Genomic DNA, 18,831 nt, shown 5'->3' on the forward strand with positions numbered 1-18,831 from the left:
AGAAACAAGATTTTCCATCCAACAGACAACTAAGATTGGTTATCTGTGGAGATTCATTATTTATGTTAGTCTTTTACCTATCTCTAAATTGTATTGTTTGCTTTTATTGTTGCTAATTTTTAGGATTTCTAGTTGGAATATTAATATACCTTCAGATATAGCATTTGGAAATATTTTATCCCATTCTATTAGTAACTTTTAACACTGTTTACATTGTCTTTGAATATGCAATATATATATATATATATATATATATATATATATATATATATATATATTTTTTTTTTTTTTTAGGGAGTTTGCATACTCTTCTGTTGCCTGTGCCATTGAAATCATATCCAAGAAATCACTGCCAATTTCAATGTTGTGAGGTTTTATGACCCAGATTTTCTCCTAAAAGTTTATAGTCTTAAGATTTATATTTAGGACTTTTATCTATTTTGAGTTAATATTTGTATATGGGATTAGGTAAGGGTCCAATTTTATTCTTTTCCATGTAATTATTATTTTTCAACAATATTTAGTTAAAAGATTATTATTTCCACCACCAAATGTTCGTGGAAACCTTGTCAAAAATAACTTGACAATATATGGAAGAATTTATCTCTAGGCTTGTATTTAACTCCAATGGTTTATATATCTGCCTTTATAACAGTACTACACTGTTTCAATTATTGTAGCTTTATATGGTTTGAAATCAGAAAATATATATCTTCTAGCTTTGTTCTTTTTCAAGATTGTTTTGGGTATCTAGAATCCATATTCCATATTAGGATAGATTTTTTTCTGAAAAATAAATATATAAATATATGATAGTTTCAGCTAAAAAAAATAGAAAAAATATTCTCTGGTAAAAAAGAAAGCAAAAAGAAATATTGAAATGTTATCTTTAAGTCATCAAAAGCTTGGTATCAGACAAATGAAACTGTTATGTGAGATTATCATTTTTAATTTTGGATAAATTGCTATAATACTAGATGTCAACCACTAAGCCAATCATGGGAGGGAGGGATGGGGAGAGAATGGGGTGGGGATCGGGTGGGGGCTGACTGGGCGATGTGTGCATGTATGTCTACAAAAGTTTGTATCCCACTATGATGTATGAATACAGTGCACCAATTTAAAAAAAAGATGAAAAAAAATAAAAAAAGAAAAAAGAAAATTAAATATCCAAATCATTTTCACGTGGAAAATAAAATAAACTTGAGGAAATAAGGATAAAAAATAGTAAACATAAAAGGGAAGTTAAATATTTGGAAAACCAAGTGTTGGTAAGTGCAAAAGCTGGTTCTTTGTAACCAAAAGTAAGTACTTAGTAAGAGACATAGATTAGACCAGATTAATTAGGTATGGTTAACTGGCCATTAGAAAGCAAAATACAAATAAAAAAGTGATACTAGGGGAAAACAAAAGCTTCAAGAAAACTTCAATAATAATAAGAGATTGTTCTTAAAGTTCTGCAAATAAAGGTGAATATTGGTGAGATGTATGCATATTTTAGCAGAATTCTCTACTAAGCAGAATCTCACAAGACTGAAATTAAGTGTTCAGCCCACTCTGTCTTCATTTAGAAGTTCAACTAGAGAAAGATCTTCTTCCAAGTTTCCTCAGATTATGGAAAGAATTCATTTCTTGAGCTTGTAGGGGCAGGCCCCCCACTGTCTTGCGGGCCTCCTAGAGGCCACTGGTAGGTCTTCGTCAGATGGCTTGCTCCATGGCCCTCTCCCAGCAAGGCAGCTCACTCCTTTAAGGCCGGTAGGGAAATTTTCTTCACACTTCAAATCTTCAAATCTCTTCCTTCAGGAAAAAACAAGATACTTTTTTAAGACTCACTTATTAGGTCAGATTAAACAGGATAATTTTTCCTTTTTATTAGCTCAAGGGCAACCAAAATGAGACCATAATTATATCTGCAAAGCTTTTTTACTGTCTTCACATAATGTCACCTACTCAAAGATTTGAAATATATTGTATTCATGATCTTTTCCACACCCAAAGGGAGGAGGAGATTATGTGAAGACATGTACGCCCAGGAAATTTGGGGGCTGTGTCAAATTTCCACTCACACACTTACCAATGGCATAGGAAAAAGAGAAAATTATCAAATAGCTATCTCCCCCAAAAAGTAAAGCACTGGGCTCCATTGGTTGTTTTATTTTCAGAAATACATACTCCACTGTTGCTTTTAATTGCTTGTTTCTCTCTCTCTCTCTCTCTCTCTCTCTCTCTCTCTCTCTCTCTCTCCCTCCCTCCCTCCCTCCCTCCCTCCCACTCTACCTCCCTTTAGTTTTAAATTAGGGATTAAACCCAGGGGCATTCTACCTCTGAGCTACATTCCAGCCCCTTTTAATTTTTACTCTGAGGTAGGATCTCAGCATGTTACCTTGGTGTTTGATAACTTGCTGAGGCTAGCCTCAAACCTATGATCTTCATGTCTCAGTCTTCCAAGTACTGGAATTACAGGTGTAAGCCATCATGCTGGACTTTTTAAATTGTTCTCTAATGTCAGAAGAGAAAGCAATCCTTTGAATACAGGTTATAAAATCATCATAATATGTATAACAAAACCTGGTGAGGATAGACCAAAAACAAAAAGTACAAGCATATTTTACTTGTAAATATTAACATTAAAAAATAATAACCATAAGTGATTACACAACAGAATAGCTATTCAAAGACTAATACACCAAATTAAGTGCTGCTTTCACAAATACATTTCAATATTGGGCTATATATTAACAAATTCACCTTAATAGTAAGTTTTAGTAGTCATAGTGATCCCCATAGGTATAAAACATTGGATAAAATTTACAGTACGCTTTTGAACAAAATACTTAATACTTAGCATAATTAAAACATAAGTCTATGCTTCTATGATGAATATATTTCAACTCAAAAGGAATCAACTTGTTTAATGAGAAAACTCCAAGAATTTTTCCATTAAATTATTAATATGAGTTGATTTAATCTGAAGGTAGTAGGTAATGCAGCTGAACAAGAGATTTAAAAATAAGATAAATAAAAATTAGAAAAAATGAGGAAAGTTTTTCATCAATTGCAAGTAATATGACCTACCTAAATAATGCAGTATGAATGAAGTGGAAAACTACTATAAATAATAAGAAATTCAGTAAGTTGGCTGGGTAGTGTGTGTGCATCATGTGCATGCAACTGTGTGTGTGTGTACATGTGTAAATATATAAATATAAAGAAAACAACAGATTTTATAGGTACAAACAACAATCATTCAAAGAATAAATAACAAAACGCCATTTACAAATGGTAGAAAGAAAACCAACTTTGAATTAACTTAAAAAATGTGCAGACCTAACAAGAAATGTTATAATACTACTGAGGTATACAAAAATAGTTAAATAGATGAAAATTCATAAAGAATATAATTCTCCCTAAGCATACTCATAAATCTACTGCAATCTCAATAAGAATGGCAACATGAAATTTTTGTGTATGCTAAATAAAATATTTTTTGTTCATAAGGGAAAATAAATAAGACCAAAAAAAAAAGATTTTGGTAAAAAATGATAAGAGGCTCAACATACCAGATAAAATATATAATAAAATGTGCATGAATAAACACAGATATCTGTGGAGGAGAATTAAAATAGACCCAGATAAATATATGAAATTTATATTAGATAAAAGTAACATTTCAAATCAATAGAAAGAGTCATTTCCTTAGTAAATGATATAGGACAATTACTCATTTGGGGAGAAAAAAATAAAATTGAATATTATGCTTCATACAAAAAAGGAGCCTAAGAAGATAAACCATTAAAAATGATAAATATAATAGCTGCAGTAATCATGGAATAACTAAATGGAGACAGTCTTCTAATTTTGATCTTAATAAAAAGCTATTAGCAATTAAAGAAAAGATTAAATCACCCATGTAAAAATTGTATGTAAAAAAAGACAAAAATCAAATGACAATCTGAGAAAAATTATTCATAATTAATACCCTAACATATAATAATCCTTTTTATTAAAAAATCAGGACAGTTCACAGAAAAAGAAATACAAAGGACTCATTAGCCATGGAAAGTTGTTCATCTTTAATTATAAGAATTGCAAATTGAAACATAATGGTATATTTTCACGTATTAGATAGGTCACAATGAGTAAGTTTGGACTGGGTGTGTGGCTCAGTGGTAGAACACTTGAGTAGCATGCACAAGGCCCTTGGTTAATTCCCTGGCACAGCAAAATATAAACAATGAAACATGATAAGAGTTGTGAAGGGCTTAGGTAAATAGCTTCAAATATGGTCAATTATAGTAGTAAAACGTAGTACAATCTCTATGGAGAATAATTTAAAAATATTTGTCAAAATTTTAAATATGTACATGTGTTGGCCCAACAACTTAGTTTCTATTCATGTAACCAATGGATAAACTCACACATGTGTAAAATTACACTATAGAATGTTTATCTCAATATTACTTCTATTGATAAAAATGGAGAAACCTAAATATTCTTCACGAGGGGATAGATTTATGATTATTACCTATCTAGACTATAGGCTATACTATGGCCTTTTCAAAGAACATGACAACTCAATTTATATTAATATGTGCAAAAATGAAAAATAGAAAGTGTTATTTATATTTGATAATATATTACATGCTATATAATTTAGTATACTTGTAAAAACAAAATACAATTATAATGTTTTACATAGTTTGACATGCAGACAATATTCATGGATCCAAAAAATATCTATCAAAAGTCTACAATGCCAAAGACACTGTAAGTATCATAGTCAATTAGTCAATAGGAATAACAGCCTCTACCTCCTGGAATTTAGTATGAGAAAACACAGATTGTATATGAATAAATGAATGAATAAAAAAGAATTTCTGGCATTAGTTAAATGCTAAAAGTAAATTACTCATATTATAAAGCAGAAGCCCCTAAATGGGAAGAAGTTACATTTCACTGGTATAATGTTTATTAAATCTTTCCATTTGTGCAAAGAAGGGAGAGTAGAATAGCCTGTCCTCTGTATACTGGCCCCCCATTTCTCAATACCTCACTTCCCCATATGATATTAAGATCAACAATGGCCATTCCACATAAGTCTATAATGTAGTGGAAGTGTTTCTTCATTAATTCTCCTTCTACCCGCCCCACTTACTTCCATTGCCTCCCTGACTCCACTGGAGCTTCTCCTCCATTATCTGAAGTCCCTTTCATATCAAGATTACTCCCTAGCTTTGAATTTGAGAGAAAACATATGACCCTTCACTTACTGTGACTGGCTGATCTCACTTAATGTATGTTCTCCAGGTCTATCCATTTTCCTGAAAATGACATAATTTTTTTCTTTATTGCTGAGTAGAATTCCATTGTGTAGCTGGGTGTAGTGGCGCACGCTTGTAATCCCTGCACTTGGGAGGCTGAGACAGGAGGATCGCACCGGTTCAAAGCCAGGCTCAGCTACTTAGTGAGGTTCTCAGCAACTTAGTGAGACCCTATTTCCAAATAAAATATAAAATAGGTCTGGGAGTATAGCCCAGAGGTAAAAGGCCTCTGGGTTCAACCCCAGTACCACCAAACACACACACACACACACACACACACACACACACACACACACAGAGAGAATTCCATTGTGTGTATATCCCATAATTGTGTAAACCAGTCATCTATTGATGGACACCTAGTTCCATAATCTGGATTTTATGAATTGTGCTGCTATAAACATGGATATGCACATATCACTATAATATATATATACATATATATATACATATATATATACATATATATATATTTGTGTGTGTGTGTGGTACTAGGTTCCTGGAAATCCTTCTACCTCCGGGCTACACTCCCAGACCTATTTTATATTTTTTTATTTTGAAGCAGGGTCTCTTAAACCAGCAAGTCTGGTTTTGAAACTGCGTAATCCTCCTGTCTCCGGCTCCCAAGCGCGGGGATTGCAAGGGTGCACCACCACGTCCAGCGCTTCACAATATTTTGATTTCAATCCTTTTGGAAGGATACCCAGGAGTGGTATAGCCATAGCATATGGTGGATTCATTCCTAGTTTTCTGAGGAATCTCTACACTGATCTCCACAGTAGCTGGACTAATTGCAATCACACCAACAGTGTAAAAGAGTTCCTATTTTCCCACATTCTCACCAGCATTTATTGTTGTTTGACTTCTTGATGGTTGGCATTCTAATTAGGATTAGATGAAATCTAAGTATAGTTTTGATTTTATCTCCCTAATTGCTAATTATGTTGAACATTTCTTTCTTGAATTTATTGGCCATTTGTATTTGTTCTTTTATGAAGTGTCTACTTAGTTTTTTGCTCATTTCTTCATTGAATTATTTGTTGGATTTTTGTTTTATTGTTGAGTCTTTTAAGTGCTTTCTATATTCTATCAGAGGAATAGCTGGGAAAGATCTCCCACTCTTGATGGTTTCCTCTGATGAGAAGAAACTTTTTAGTTTAATGGTGTTCCATTAAACTAAATTATTAATTCTTATTTTAATTTCCTGACCATTGGGGGTCTTAATAGAGAGGCATTAGATCTTGTAGTCAGAAAAGGCCTCTTTAAATACATATGAATCTGTATTGATGAGTGAATATATGTTTATATAGATCTCAGGATTATTTAAATACAAACTCCAAAATAAATCCAAGTATAAATCAGGCTCAAACTTCTAAGCTAATGGGAGGATTTAGATCCACTGAGAAATCCTCAATCATAGAGAACCAGCACACTGGTGTTCTCATTCCTGGCCCTATCACAGGTCTGGACCCTGGGTGGCCCATTTTCCTCATCTTCTTACTCCTCCAACCTCAAATCCCTCTCATCCAGATGTCAACAGCACCCTCTATAGCATATGTTCCATGTGTTACACAACCCACAGAGTTCTAAGAAAACTGCAAATGAATGACATGCTAGAAACCAGGGGTTGCTTCCTTGTTCCCAAGTCATGCCCCCTCATTCCCAGCCACCATGTTTGCTAACTTTTTCTAAGAAAAGCTTCTAATCCACTGACAAAGAACCTACATTTTTAATTAATAAGCATTCCCCACATTTTCTATAGTTGCCTGAAAACACAAAAACCTCCTGGGGTGTTTAATTTATGCTCCTAAAAAAATTTATTTGCCTCCCTAGGAGAGTACCACGCAATCTCCTTTTAGGAGTTCACTCTTTTCCCTTAGGCTATCACACATAAACTATCATGATGATGCTTTGTACAAATGGTTGTGTTGGAAATAAATTTAGCCTTATAAAATGTGCTCATTAGAAATCCTTTTTATGCCAAGGATGATTCTAAAATATTTTATATACCTTCTCATTGCTTTTATGAGACAGCTATATTAGAGACCGTTCCTTACTTCTGAGCCTGCAAAGCTCTTCAAAGTCTAGTTGTATTTTGTATCTGAAATGTGACAGAAGCCTCTTTTATGACACACCATGTACCTCCAAACACACAGGAAAATATCTATAGTTGTTCCTATGGGGCTTTCCCCTACAATATTTAGCCTAGGTGACATAAAACTATCCATTTTAATTCAACATTCCCAGAATTGATCTTCCAGAGAAAATATTAAAATGACTCTAAACTCATTCAGAAACTCAAAGATAAACAGAAACAGCTGCTAAATGTCTCACAAGCCAGTCTGAGATTCATTTCAATTACCCGACAAAAGGTACCTCAGGTGTAGCAGAGCATTTTCAAGTTAAATTTTATGTCTATTAGATACAAGCCTAGCGGCAAGTATGAATTCCTTCCAGTTGTTACTTCCTTTATGTCTGATGGCATTTTCCTAATCCCCTGTTTAATTTTATTTTAACTTTTATGGATAGTTGTAAAGTGAGGAAGACAGAACCATTTGCATGGCATTCAGCACCTGTGTTAAGGTCAATTTGACTTCTATTGAAATCTTATTTCGATATTGAAATTTGTCTCCAAACTTGTTTTCATTGCTCTTTTCTCTAAGAAAAAAAGTTAATCTAATCACTTTAATGCTCCTGATGTTCAAATCTATATAAATCAAGTCAGTTTGCCTCCCACCTCCCAGTTCAAGAGATATTTTTATAGAAAGTTACAAAAATTCTTCATATAGTTCTCAAGCCTTTTACCCAAATCCCAATGACAATATTATAATGAATCTCTTTGGAGGCAGAGATTTTATTTTTATATTCTACATCAAGGTTGAGCCTACTATCCAAGGCCAACAAATTTACACTGGAACCCAAAATTCCCTTTTCCTTTCTAAACTGTGAGAATCACATTTGGAAGTACATTTCCTACCTCTGCAAGGCACACATTCACAGACAAGCGTGTTGGCATGGATCTGATCCCTCTCATTGATGTCAACACGTGGACATACCATAACGACCTCATATAGCCCCCAAGATACTGGAAGAAGGTTGTCCACTAAGTAGACTCTATCATATGACCACCATACCTAAGCATGCATATGTGCCACCCAGGATGCTGTGTGTACTACTTAGTTCTTACAACCCGCATATACAGTAGGTACATTAACTCAACTGTATAGAAGATCAAAATTAGGCTCAGTACAGGGTAGTAACTTCCCAAATTACAGCAGATCCACTGTACCAAGTCAAAAAAGTACATTGACTTCTCAATATCAAATAATTTGCAAAATCTATTATAGCTTGCAAAGTCTTCACATTTTTTAATTTGGTGAAACATCTTCATAATGAATGTTGTTAAAAATTAATCAAAAATAAATAAAATTTAAAAATAAATTTCCAAACTGAAGCTAAAAAGAACTCTTTGCTTCTCCAAAAAGTTCTTCTATTACAGTGGTATTTATCAGAGTCCTGTTAAACTGCCCAACCCCTCAATGCTTCAAAAATATTATTTTATTTTAAATCTTTGGTTTACAAGAGGACAAAACCCCCATCATTCTAACTTTGGGAGGGGGTGGAATTAAGAAAGAAGCCCATTTATACACACTGTGAAATAGTCAGGAAAAATGAATCTTATAAAAAGTTCCAGACTTCAAATGCTCCTAGGACTCTTTCTCTGAATCTTTTCCCTCTGGGGGTCTCTCTATCAGCTTTATTCCTGCCACAGAATTCTTTCACCACTCAACGCAGCCACAGAAGGCTCCCAAGCTTTCCTTTTCTTCTTCCCCACCAGCCAAGTGGTTCCAGTGTGATCAAAAAGACACCAATTCTCCTATTTGGATATTTCTCTAAAAGAAGGAAGTCATGTTCCACTATAGAAAACCAACTTCAAAAAATGTCTAAGAAACTTTTATTTATTTTAGCAGGTGGTGAATCCAGAAATCTTAAGCAATAGACAAAATCCAGAGGAATATGGAAATATGGTAAAAATCAAACATTTTGCCTCTGATGCACTTTCTAAGCTACAAAAGAATGAATTAAAGGAAAAAGTAAATTGTAAATTAGCCAGATTTTACCCAAAAGCATTCTCAAGATGTACAAATCCTTGGCCAGTAGTTGGAGACTGAGACAGAAAGATCACAGATGTGAGACCAGCCTCAGCAACTTAGACCCTCAGCAATGTAGTGAGACTCTATATTAAAATAAAATCTAAGCAGCCAGGCATGGTGGTACACACCTATAATCCTAGTACTTTGATACCTGAGACAAGAGGATCATATGTTTAAGGAAAACAAGTTCTCAGCAACCTAGAGAGACTCTGTTTTACAAAACTTAAAGAAGGGAGCTAGGGGTATACTCAGAGGTTGAACACCTCTGAGTTCAATCCCCAGTACAGAGGAATGATAGATAAATAAAGAAAAATAGGGCTGGGGGTATAGCTTAGAGGTGTAATGCCCCTGGGTTCAGTACCCATTACCAAAAAAATAAATAAAGTTCAAATTTCCACCCCACAACTTAACATTTCAAGTAAACCAAATTTTATTACCTTTTTAAGTTCCCTTCCCCACCCCAATCACTGTTTTAAGACTGCTTAACGTTATTGTGGATACGAGCACCGCACCTTAAAAGCAGCGCCCTGAGAATAAGGTATTCTCTGAATCCCTGTCATTGCCTCTCAGACATCTACAAACCCACTAAATGCAAGATAGCTTGGGAAGAATTTTTAATATACCAACACAACAGAGCATTTTTTACTTTAAAAACAATCTAAGCAGATAGCTCAAGAAACTAGAGATTTTTTTCCTTAGGAAGAAAATCACCATATCTTCACTAAAGACTACAGGTACATTTTCCAGTTTCTACTTTCTTGATATCATGATCAATAAATAGAAAATAGTAGTCAGAAAAGGTAAAAGTCAGCTGTATGTTGTTTTTATTCCTGTCTTCAAGAATAACTTCAAAATCCAGGGTTCTGACAAAATGGCAAAGCAATGTACCTTTCCATGCTCTTTGTAGATCAAGTCAGACCAAAAGGGACATTATTATTATTATTATTATTATTATTATTATTATTATTATATCTAACCTAGAAAAGTAGTTTATTGACAGACTGGTTCTTTTCAACATCTATGTACCAAAGCTTTTCAAGTTAATTATTATTTTAATTTCTAGATAAAGTAGTTAAAGTAATTATCATTATTATTATTATTATTAATCTAACCTAGAAAAGTAATTTATTGACAAATTAGTTCTTTTCAATATCTATGTACCAAAGCTTTTCAAGTTAACAATTGGCATTTTAATTTCTAGATAGATAAAGTAGTTAAAGTAGTTGACTATCAAGTCTTCAGAATTTCAATCTTAGCCTGCTCATGATATTTTCTAGTCCCAGATATTTGCCTATATATAGTGATCTACATTTTTTATATTGGCTATTTCTTTATTTTATAATAAACCCACTTGTGAATGAAAATTAAGTCAAGGTAGTGACTTTAACTTGACTTTGTATTTGGGCGTAGTAGATATCACAGCTGTTGTTTTTAATGGTAGCCACAGACTGGGCTACCATAAAGCAATTGAGTTGTCTGTAATAAGCCTTAATTTAAATTAACAAGCCAATCATTCTTTCTGTCATCACTCCATTCAAAAACACAGAGCACCAGCTTTGTTTCAGGTGCCTGTGCTTAAGCTATGTCACTCAATGAAGGACACAGACTATTGCGTTCCTTGTTGAGAAGGCAGGCAAGCCCTGTACACGGTTAGTTAGGCATCTAGTGAGTTCCAGGATGGTATTTTCTTTGAGAACAGAAGCAACAACTGGTGATGAGTGCAGAGAGTCGAGGAGGAGACGGTCTTTGGGGCAATAGTATCAAAGTTAAGCCTCAAAGATGTTCTAGTTAGCCATGTGGAGTTCTGGAAGAAGAAGATTCCAGGAAGAAGGAAGAGCCAGTACAAAAGCCCTAAAGTAAGAGAGAATCCGGCTTTCAGGGGGCAAAAAAAAAAAAAAAAAAAAAAAAAAACAGAAAAGAAGCCAGGATAGCTTGAGCCAAAAGAGAAGAGTCAGAGATTAGTAGAGAGCCAGTTTAGGAGGTGAATGTTTAAATCATTTTTTTGAGAATTCAGATCACTGTTTTCATACAGCTTTGTCTTATACTTAATAATGTTTCTTTATTATCCTCCTGCCAATCAGCTTCTTTCTGAAACTAATTTCACATTCCATTTGATCACCATAATTGTATGATTCCATTCAATTTAACATTCTTTATGTCTAAATTCCAGTGTGTGGCTGATATTGGAAAGTGATTAAAAATAAGACAAACATACAATTATTCAGTCAATCTGAACTGCATTATGAAAAAAACGTGTTCATTCATGAGTAAAATAACATTTCTTCAAAACATTTATGCTGTCAAAAGAAGACATATTATTTGTAGATGTAAAACTTTTCTTCAAGAATTAAGATGTGTTCAGAACAACATGACATATATTTTTTTAGATGATACTACTGGGAAATGTCTTTTTAAAATATAAACCTGTGTAAAAATATAAGTATATCAAATGTCTTTCAGGATAAATATACAGTCTGATAAATGCCACAACAGTTGTGCTTTCTGAATGAACCATGTTCCCACACTGTTTCCAAAACATTTCCCTCTACTGTGTCAGGGTGAAGATGTGTTTCAGCCAACATTCTCACTTCTATAATCCAAAATAACTGATGCTACAATTTAGAAGGAGGATTTATTTGCTCACAGTTCTTTGGAGATTCCAGAGTTCAGTTTATGTCAGGTCGATCTGCAAAGCTCAGAGCATGGTGACAGGAAGAGAGAGAGAGAGAGAGAGAGAGAGAGAGAGAGAGAGAGAGAGAACGAACAGACTCTGCTCTTACATCATAGAAACCAGAAACAAAAGAGGGAAAGCAAGGAGATTTAAAGACAAAAGCATAGTCTTTAAGGTCACACTCCCAGGGACCCAACTTCTCCAGTCACATCCCACCACCCAGTAATCCATTACACTGGATTTATCCACTGATGAAATTAGAATCCCCATGACTTAAAATGCATCCACTCTGAACATTATAGCATGAGCTCTTCAGAAGACATTCTATTTCTAACTACAACAGGACATTTCTACTGAAATACATGTAGTTATTGAAATATTGAAATATAAAGAAGTATATGGTGATATCATGGCAGAGAAAAAAATTCTAAGTACCCTGAGGTTGTAGGAATCAACATTATATCAGAAATGCCTTAAAGACCTCTAAATAAAAAGTGCTCATACTCAATCACTGGACAAATATTTGTTGAGTATTTATTATGTCCTGAGCCCTCCACTGGTAGCTAAAGATAAAACAATGAATAAAATTTTCATGGACCTTATAGTCCAATGAGGTGAGGCCAACACCAAGCAAATCATGTAGAAAAATCACAAATAAGCCACTTAATTACAGTTATCATAAGTGCTGTCTCCACTTGAGAGAAACCTCCATAGGTTCAGAACTTTAACAGTCACATATGATGTTTGTTCCATGAGTCTTTTTGGAGGGGTCATTTCTCTTAATGAAAGAAGTTAGAAGGAAATGTAAGTGAAAATGTAAAATTTTTATCTCTTTTTAGATTCTACTTCAAATAAGCTGTGCATCTGTATTAGTCAAGAGTCTCCAGAGAAAGCCAGGAGGAAAAGAGATGTTAGGGGAAAGGCTCACATGGTTGTACACAAAATCTTCAGGGTTTTGACAGGCTGGAGACCCAGGGAAGAGTTACAGTTGAAGTCCAGAATTAGTCTCCTGACAGAGCTCCTTCTTGTTCAGTGGAGGTCAGCTTTTGTTCTAGTACACTTTCAACTGGTTGGATAAGGCCCAACCACTTTATGAATAGTAATCCACTATACTCAAAGTTCACTGATTTTAAAGTCAGTCTAATCCAACCAGCATATTCACAAAACATCCAGAGTCATATTTAACCAGATTCCTGAGCACCATGGCCCAGTCAAGTTGATATATAAAATTAATCATCCCAATATTTCTAACTCCATTTTTTAATATATTTATTTTTGCCAAGCATTGTGGCACACACCAGCAATCTCAATATTTGGGAGGCAGAAAAAGGAGGATCGTAGATTTAAAGTCAGCCTCGGCAACTTAGCAAGACTCTTCTTTCAAAAGAAAAAATAAAATAGGACTGGGTGTGTGGTTTAAAGGTAGAATGCCCCTGAGTTCAATCTCCAGTACCGAAGAGTGTGTGTGTATATATATATATATATATATATATATATATATATATATATATATATATATATATATACATGAGGTGTCACTATGTTTTTCAGGCTGTTCTCAAACACATGAGTTTAAGAGTCCTCCCACCTCAGCCTCCCAAGTAACTGGGACTATCAGTGCTCACCACCACACCCCACTCTAATTCTTCTTAATCTTATTTTATGCAAAGAAATTTGCCAAAAGTATAGCCTTCCGAAGCCTAAATTTATGTTTTGATAATAAACCCTTTTAGAGTACATAGTCTGTTATATAGAACCATAATTAAGTATATGTCCAGGTGGGTAGTCATCGTAAAATATAACTAGCTGATTTCTGTTAGTATATATATATATATATATATATATATATATATATATATATATATACACACATATATATATATAAATATGTATAGCATTTTCACACATGCCTTGACCTTAATATTTCCTAAATCCACATCACCACCCAATTGCTTTTTTTGGTGAGAAACCTTTACTTTATTATGAATAATAGGATCTTGTTTTAGAAATGTATTGGTGCAACAGAATTATACATTATAGTGAGGTTCAAAGCGCTATATTCATATGTTCACGCAATGTCTCTTGGTATGTTTCCCTCTGCACCCTACTCCCTGCCCTTACCACTCAATTATGATCTGAACAAAATAAATAAAAAGATTGGTGGTGGTGAGAAGTGAGAACGAGAACACAGCTGTGAATTCTAATGTTAATGCTGCTGTGAGGTTCAGAATACAGATTTAACATAAAGTATCAATACTTTTTTGTTCTTTAATTAACTCATCTATTCTAAAAATTCCACTCAGTATTTTTTTCTTTTATTTCTTTTTTTTTTTTTTTTTTTGGTGGTGGTATTGGGGGTATAACCCAGAGTCTTTCTACCTCTGGCTATATACTCCCAGACCTATTTTATATTTTATTTGGAAACAGGGTCTCACTAAGTAGCTGAGGCTGGCTTGGAACCTGTGCGATTCTCCTGTCTCCGCCTCCCAGGCGTGGGGATTACAAGGGTACCACCACCACACCCGGCCTACTCTGTATTTTAAATGTTGTGTGTAAGCCGGGCGTGGTGGCACACCTTTGTAATCCCCGCTTGGGAGGCGGAGACAGGAGGATCGCGCAGGTTCCAAGCCGGCTGTGCTGGCTTAAGAGACCTTGTTTCCAAATAAAAATATAAAAAATAGGTGTCTGGGAGTGTAGCCTGGAGGTAGAATGGTTTCCAGGAACCCCAGTACCACCAAAATAAACAAACAAATAAATAAATAAGAGGTGTGTGTGTGTGTATGTGTGTGTGTGTTCCTGGCGATTGAATCCAGGGGCATTCTACCTCCAAACCCCAGGCCTCTTACTTTTTGTCATTTTTATATAGTTTTTATTGATCCATTATAGTCTCACATCATAATGTAGTTCAGGTTGACAGTGACATCCACAGGGCACTTGGCGAGCTTCCCCCAGCTGCCTTCCCCCCCTCCCAGCTTCCCCATACATGATACCGAGATTGGAATTGGTACTCTCATGTTTGTACAGAACATCAGTGGAAGCTTTTCCCTCATTAATTCACCCTCCCCTAGACCACCTCCCTCATTCCACTGGGGTTTCTCCTCCATCACCTAAAGATCCTCTTGTATCCAAATTACTCCTTGGTTTATACAGATGAGAGAAAACATAACCCTTCTTTTTTTGTGATTGGCTAATCTGAAGAGGCTCTTGCTAGGTTGATGAGAGTCTACATTGCTGAGGCTGTCTTCAAACCTGTGATCCTCCTGTCTGAACCTCCCAAATACTAGGATTACATAGGTGTGCACCACCCCTGGTTTTAAATGTTAAACTTTTAAACTGACATTTTAAATTGCAATGTTATATTTTCAAATAATTTCACAAATTTATCTAACATACACATGTGTACTCTCTACATAAATTAATATGTATGTGTATGTATTAAGATGTCTAAGCATTAAATACTGGTTCAATAGAGTATCTGAGACAATCTACTAAAATTTTTTAAAAAGCCAGCATATTATCTATGAAAATGATACTTAACTGAACTAGTATTTTGGTTCTATACTTTTATGGACCTAGGTTTTATTTTTATGCTTTTATTGGTGTATTATAGTCTCACATCTTAATGTAAATCATGTTGAAAATGACATGCATGCGCAGAGTACTTGGTGTCCCCCCACCCTGTCTCCCTATTTCCCTCCCTCCTGATATCAAGTACTCAAATCAACAATGGGAACCTAGGTTTTAAAAATGTGATTTATTAGGCCGGGCATGGTGGCACATGCTTGTAATCCCCGCACTTGGGAGGCGGAGACAGGACACTGGCTTAAGAGACCCTGTTTCCAAATAAAAATATAAAAAAAAATAGGTCTGGGAGTGTAGCCCGGAGATAGAAGGGCTTCTAGGAACCTCAGTACCACCAAATTATATATATAATTATATACATAAATATATGATTATATGTATATATATATATATGTGTGTGTGTGTGTGTGTGTGTGTGTGTGTGTGTGTGTGTGTGTATGATTTATTGGTTAGCCACTTACAAAAGAAACTTTATTTAGAGAATTGAAAAGATTTATATTTTACAAATCCTAATAACTTCTTTTTATGTGAAACTCACTGTTCTCTCGTTATGCTTTCCCCTCTTTAGGTTTGGATGTGTGGAGGAGAAATGTTTGACGTTCCTTGCTCCAGAGTTGGTCACATCTACAGGAAGTACGTCCCTTACAAGGTTCCATCTGGGACCAGCCTGGCAAGAGTGAGTAACTGGGCCTGAGGTCAGGCTGGGCTGAAGTGACTTTCCACAGAGATGATCAGCTTCATCCGTGGGTTAATCTAAGGCGCAGTCTGATAGAAACTTCAGATATAGGGACTGCCTGTGTTTCTCAGTGTTTTATGTCCATTGCCTACGGAAGTATTAACTACTATGCAAAATCTTGTTATTAATTGTTTAAAAGCAGCTTCGCATGCATTATATGTAATCTTCCCCATTACCTTCTGAGGTTAGTACTTAACTTTATTTTGCAGACAGAAAGTATAGGCTTAGTGAGGAGCGCTTTCATGCTTGTGTATGGAATAGCAGAATAGGCGGTAAACACAAGTCAACAGAACGAACAACTGGTTTTTTCCCCCCAACATAATCATCAGGATATGCAATTAGTTATATGAAAAAGGGGCAAGAGTGGGGGTAGGAGAAAACAGAGGCCCCAAATCTGGCTGATTCTTGTTCATAACTAGGGCCAATTGCATAGTCTTTTACCCCCATCGCCAAAATTAAAAAATCAGGCAAGACTTGATTTTGTTTTTTCAGAGACTGTTTTGTTTTCGTTTGTTTGTTTGTTTTTGTTTTTTATTGGTGTAATGTATTCATACATCATATGGTATAAAGAAAATACTTTTGTAAACATACATGCACACATCGCCCAGTTAGCCCCTACCCGATCCTCACCCCGTTCCCTCCCCATCCCTCCTTCCCATGCTTGGCTTAGTGGTTGACATCTAGTTTTATAGCAATTTATCCAATATTAACAATGATAATCTCACAAAACAGTTTCATTTGTCTGATACCAAGCTTTTGATGACTAAAAGATAACAGTTCAATATTTCTTTTTGCTTTCTTTCTTACAAGAGAATATTTTTTCTTTTCTTTTCTTTTCCTTAGGTGAAGCTATCATACATTTATTTTTTTTTCAGAAAAAAAATCTATCCTGATATGGAATATGGACTCTAGATACCCAAAACAATCTCAAAGAAGAACAAAGCTAGAAGATGTATATTTTCTGATTTCAAACCATATAAAGCTACAATAATTGAAACAGTGTAGTACTGTTCTAAAGGCAGATATATAAACCATTGGAGTTAAATACAAGCCTAGAGATAAATTCTTCCATATATTGTCAAGTTATTTTTGACAAGGTTTCCACGAACATTTGGTGGAGGAAATAATAATCTTTTGACTAAATATTGTTGAAAAATAATAATTACATGAAAAAGAATAAAATTGGACCCTTACCTAACACCATATACAAATATTAACTCAAAATAGATAAAAGACCTAAGTATAAGTCTTAATACTATAAACTTTTAGAAGAAAATCTGGGTCATAAAACCTCACAACATTGAAATTGGCAGTGATTTCTTGGATATGATTTCAATGGCACAGGCAACAAAAGGGTAAATAAACTCCCTAAAAAATAAAAAAATATTGTATATCCAAAGACAATGTAAACAGAGTTAAAAGTTACTGATAGAATGAGATAAAATATTTCCAAATGCTATATCTGAAGGTATATTAATATTCCAACTAGAAATCCTAAAAATTAGCAACAATAAAAGCAAACAATACAATTTAGAGATAGGTAAAAGACTAACATAAATAATGAATCTCCACAGATAACCAATCTTAGTTGTCTGTTGGATGGAAAATCTTGTTTCTCTGGTTCTGGTGTGTGTTACCTATTTCTTCTTTGTAGTTAATCTCTTTGAGTATTTTCTCTAGCGCTGGTTTTGAAGACATAAATTCCTTCAGTTTCTGTTTGTCGTGGAAGCTTCTTATTTCCCCATCTAATTTGATAGAAAGTTTTGCTGGGTAGGAAATTTTTGGCTGGAAGTTGTTTTCTTTCAGAGTTTGGAGTATGTTACTCCAAGCCCTTCTGGCTCTCATGACCTGGTTTGGGAAGTCTGGAGTGATTCTAATTGGTTTGCCTCTGAATGTCACTTGGCCCTTTGTTTTTGTTGCCTTTAAGATTCTCTGCTTGGCTTCCACATTGGTCATTTTGACAATTATGTGGCGTGGGGATCCTCTTCTCTGATCCTGTCTAAAGGGAGTTCTATAAGTTTCCTGGACCTGTGTATCGACCTCTTGCTCTATGTTTGGAAATTTTTCTGCTATTATTTCCTTAAAAAGATTGTTAATCCCTTTGGTTTCATCTTCTTTTCTCTCCTCTATTCCAATTATTCTTAGGTCAGCTCTCTTAAAATGGGCCCATATTTCTTCAATGTCAGATTCCTGCTGTCGGATTTTTTTTCTAAATGAGAAACTATGTGTTCATTTTTTGAATGATCATCTTCTAGGAGCAAGATTCTATTCTCCATGTGGTCTAATCGGTTGTTTGTACTTTGAATTGAGGCCTTTACTTCATTAATTGCATCCTTTATCTCTCTTTGGCTCTCTCTGAATTCTTTT

At 34.7% G+C, this 18,831-nt stretch overlaps 1 protein-coding gene across 1 annotated transcript in view; it reads left to right on the forward strand.

Annotated features, from left to right (window-relative positions):
- Positions 1–18,831, forward strand: part of GALNTL6 (polypeptide N-acetylgalactosaminyltransferase like 6) — a gene marked incomplete at both ends in the record, with an annotated part of 1,089,171 nt that overhangs the window by 976,569 nt on the left and 93,771 nt on the right. Inside the window, one exon of the mRNA XM_080710675.1 lies at positions 16,297–16,404. Within this exon, the coding sequence (XP_080566801.1) occupies positions 16,297–16,404 (108 nt within the window). The remainder of the gene's footprint in view (positions 1–16,296; positions 16,405–18,831) is intronic.

Source organism: Muscardinus avellanarius (genome assembly GCF_963383645.1).
Source record: "Muscardinus avellanarius genome assembly, chromosome: 14".
Lineage (NCBI taxonomy): Eukaryota > Metazoa > Chordata > Mammalia > Rodentia > Gliridae > Muscardinus > Muscardinus avellanarius.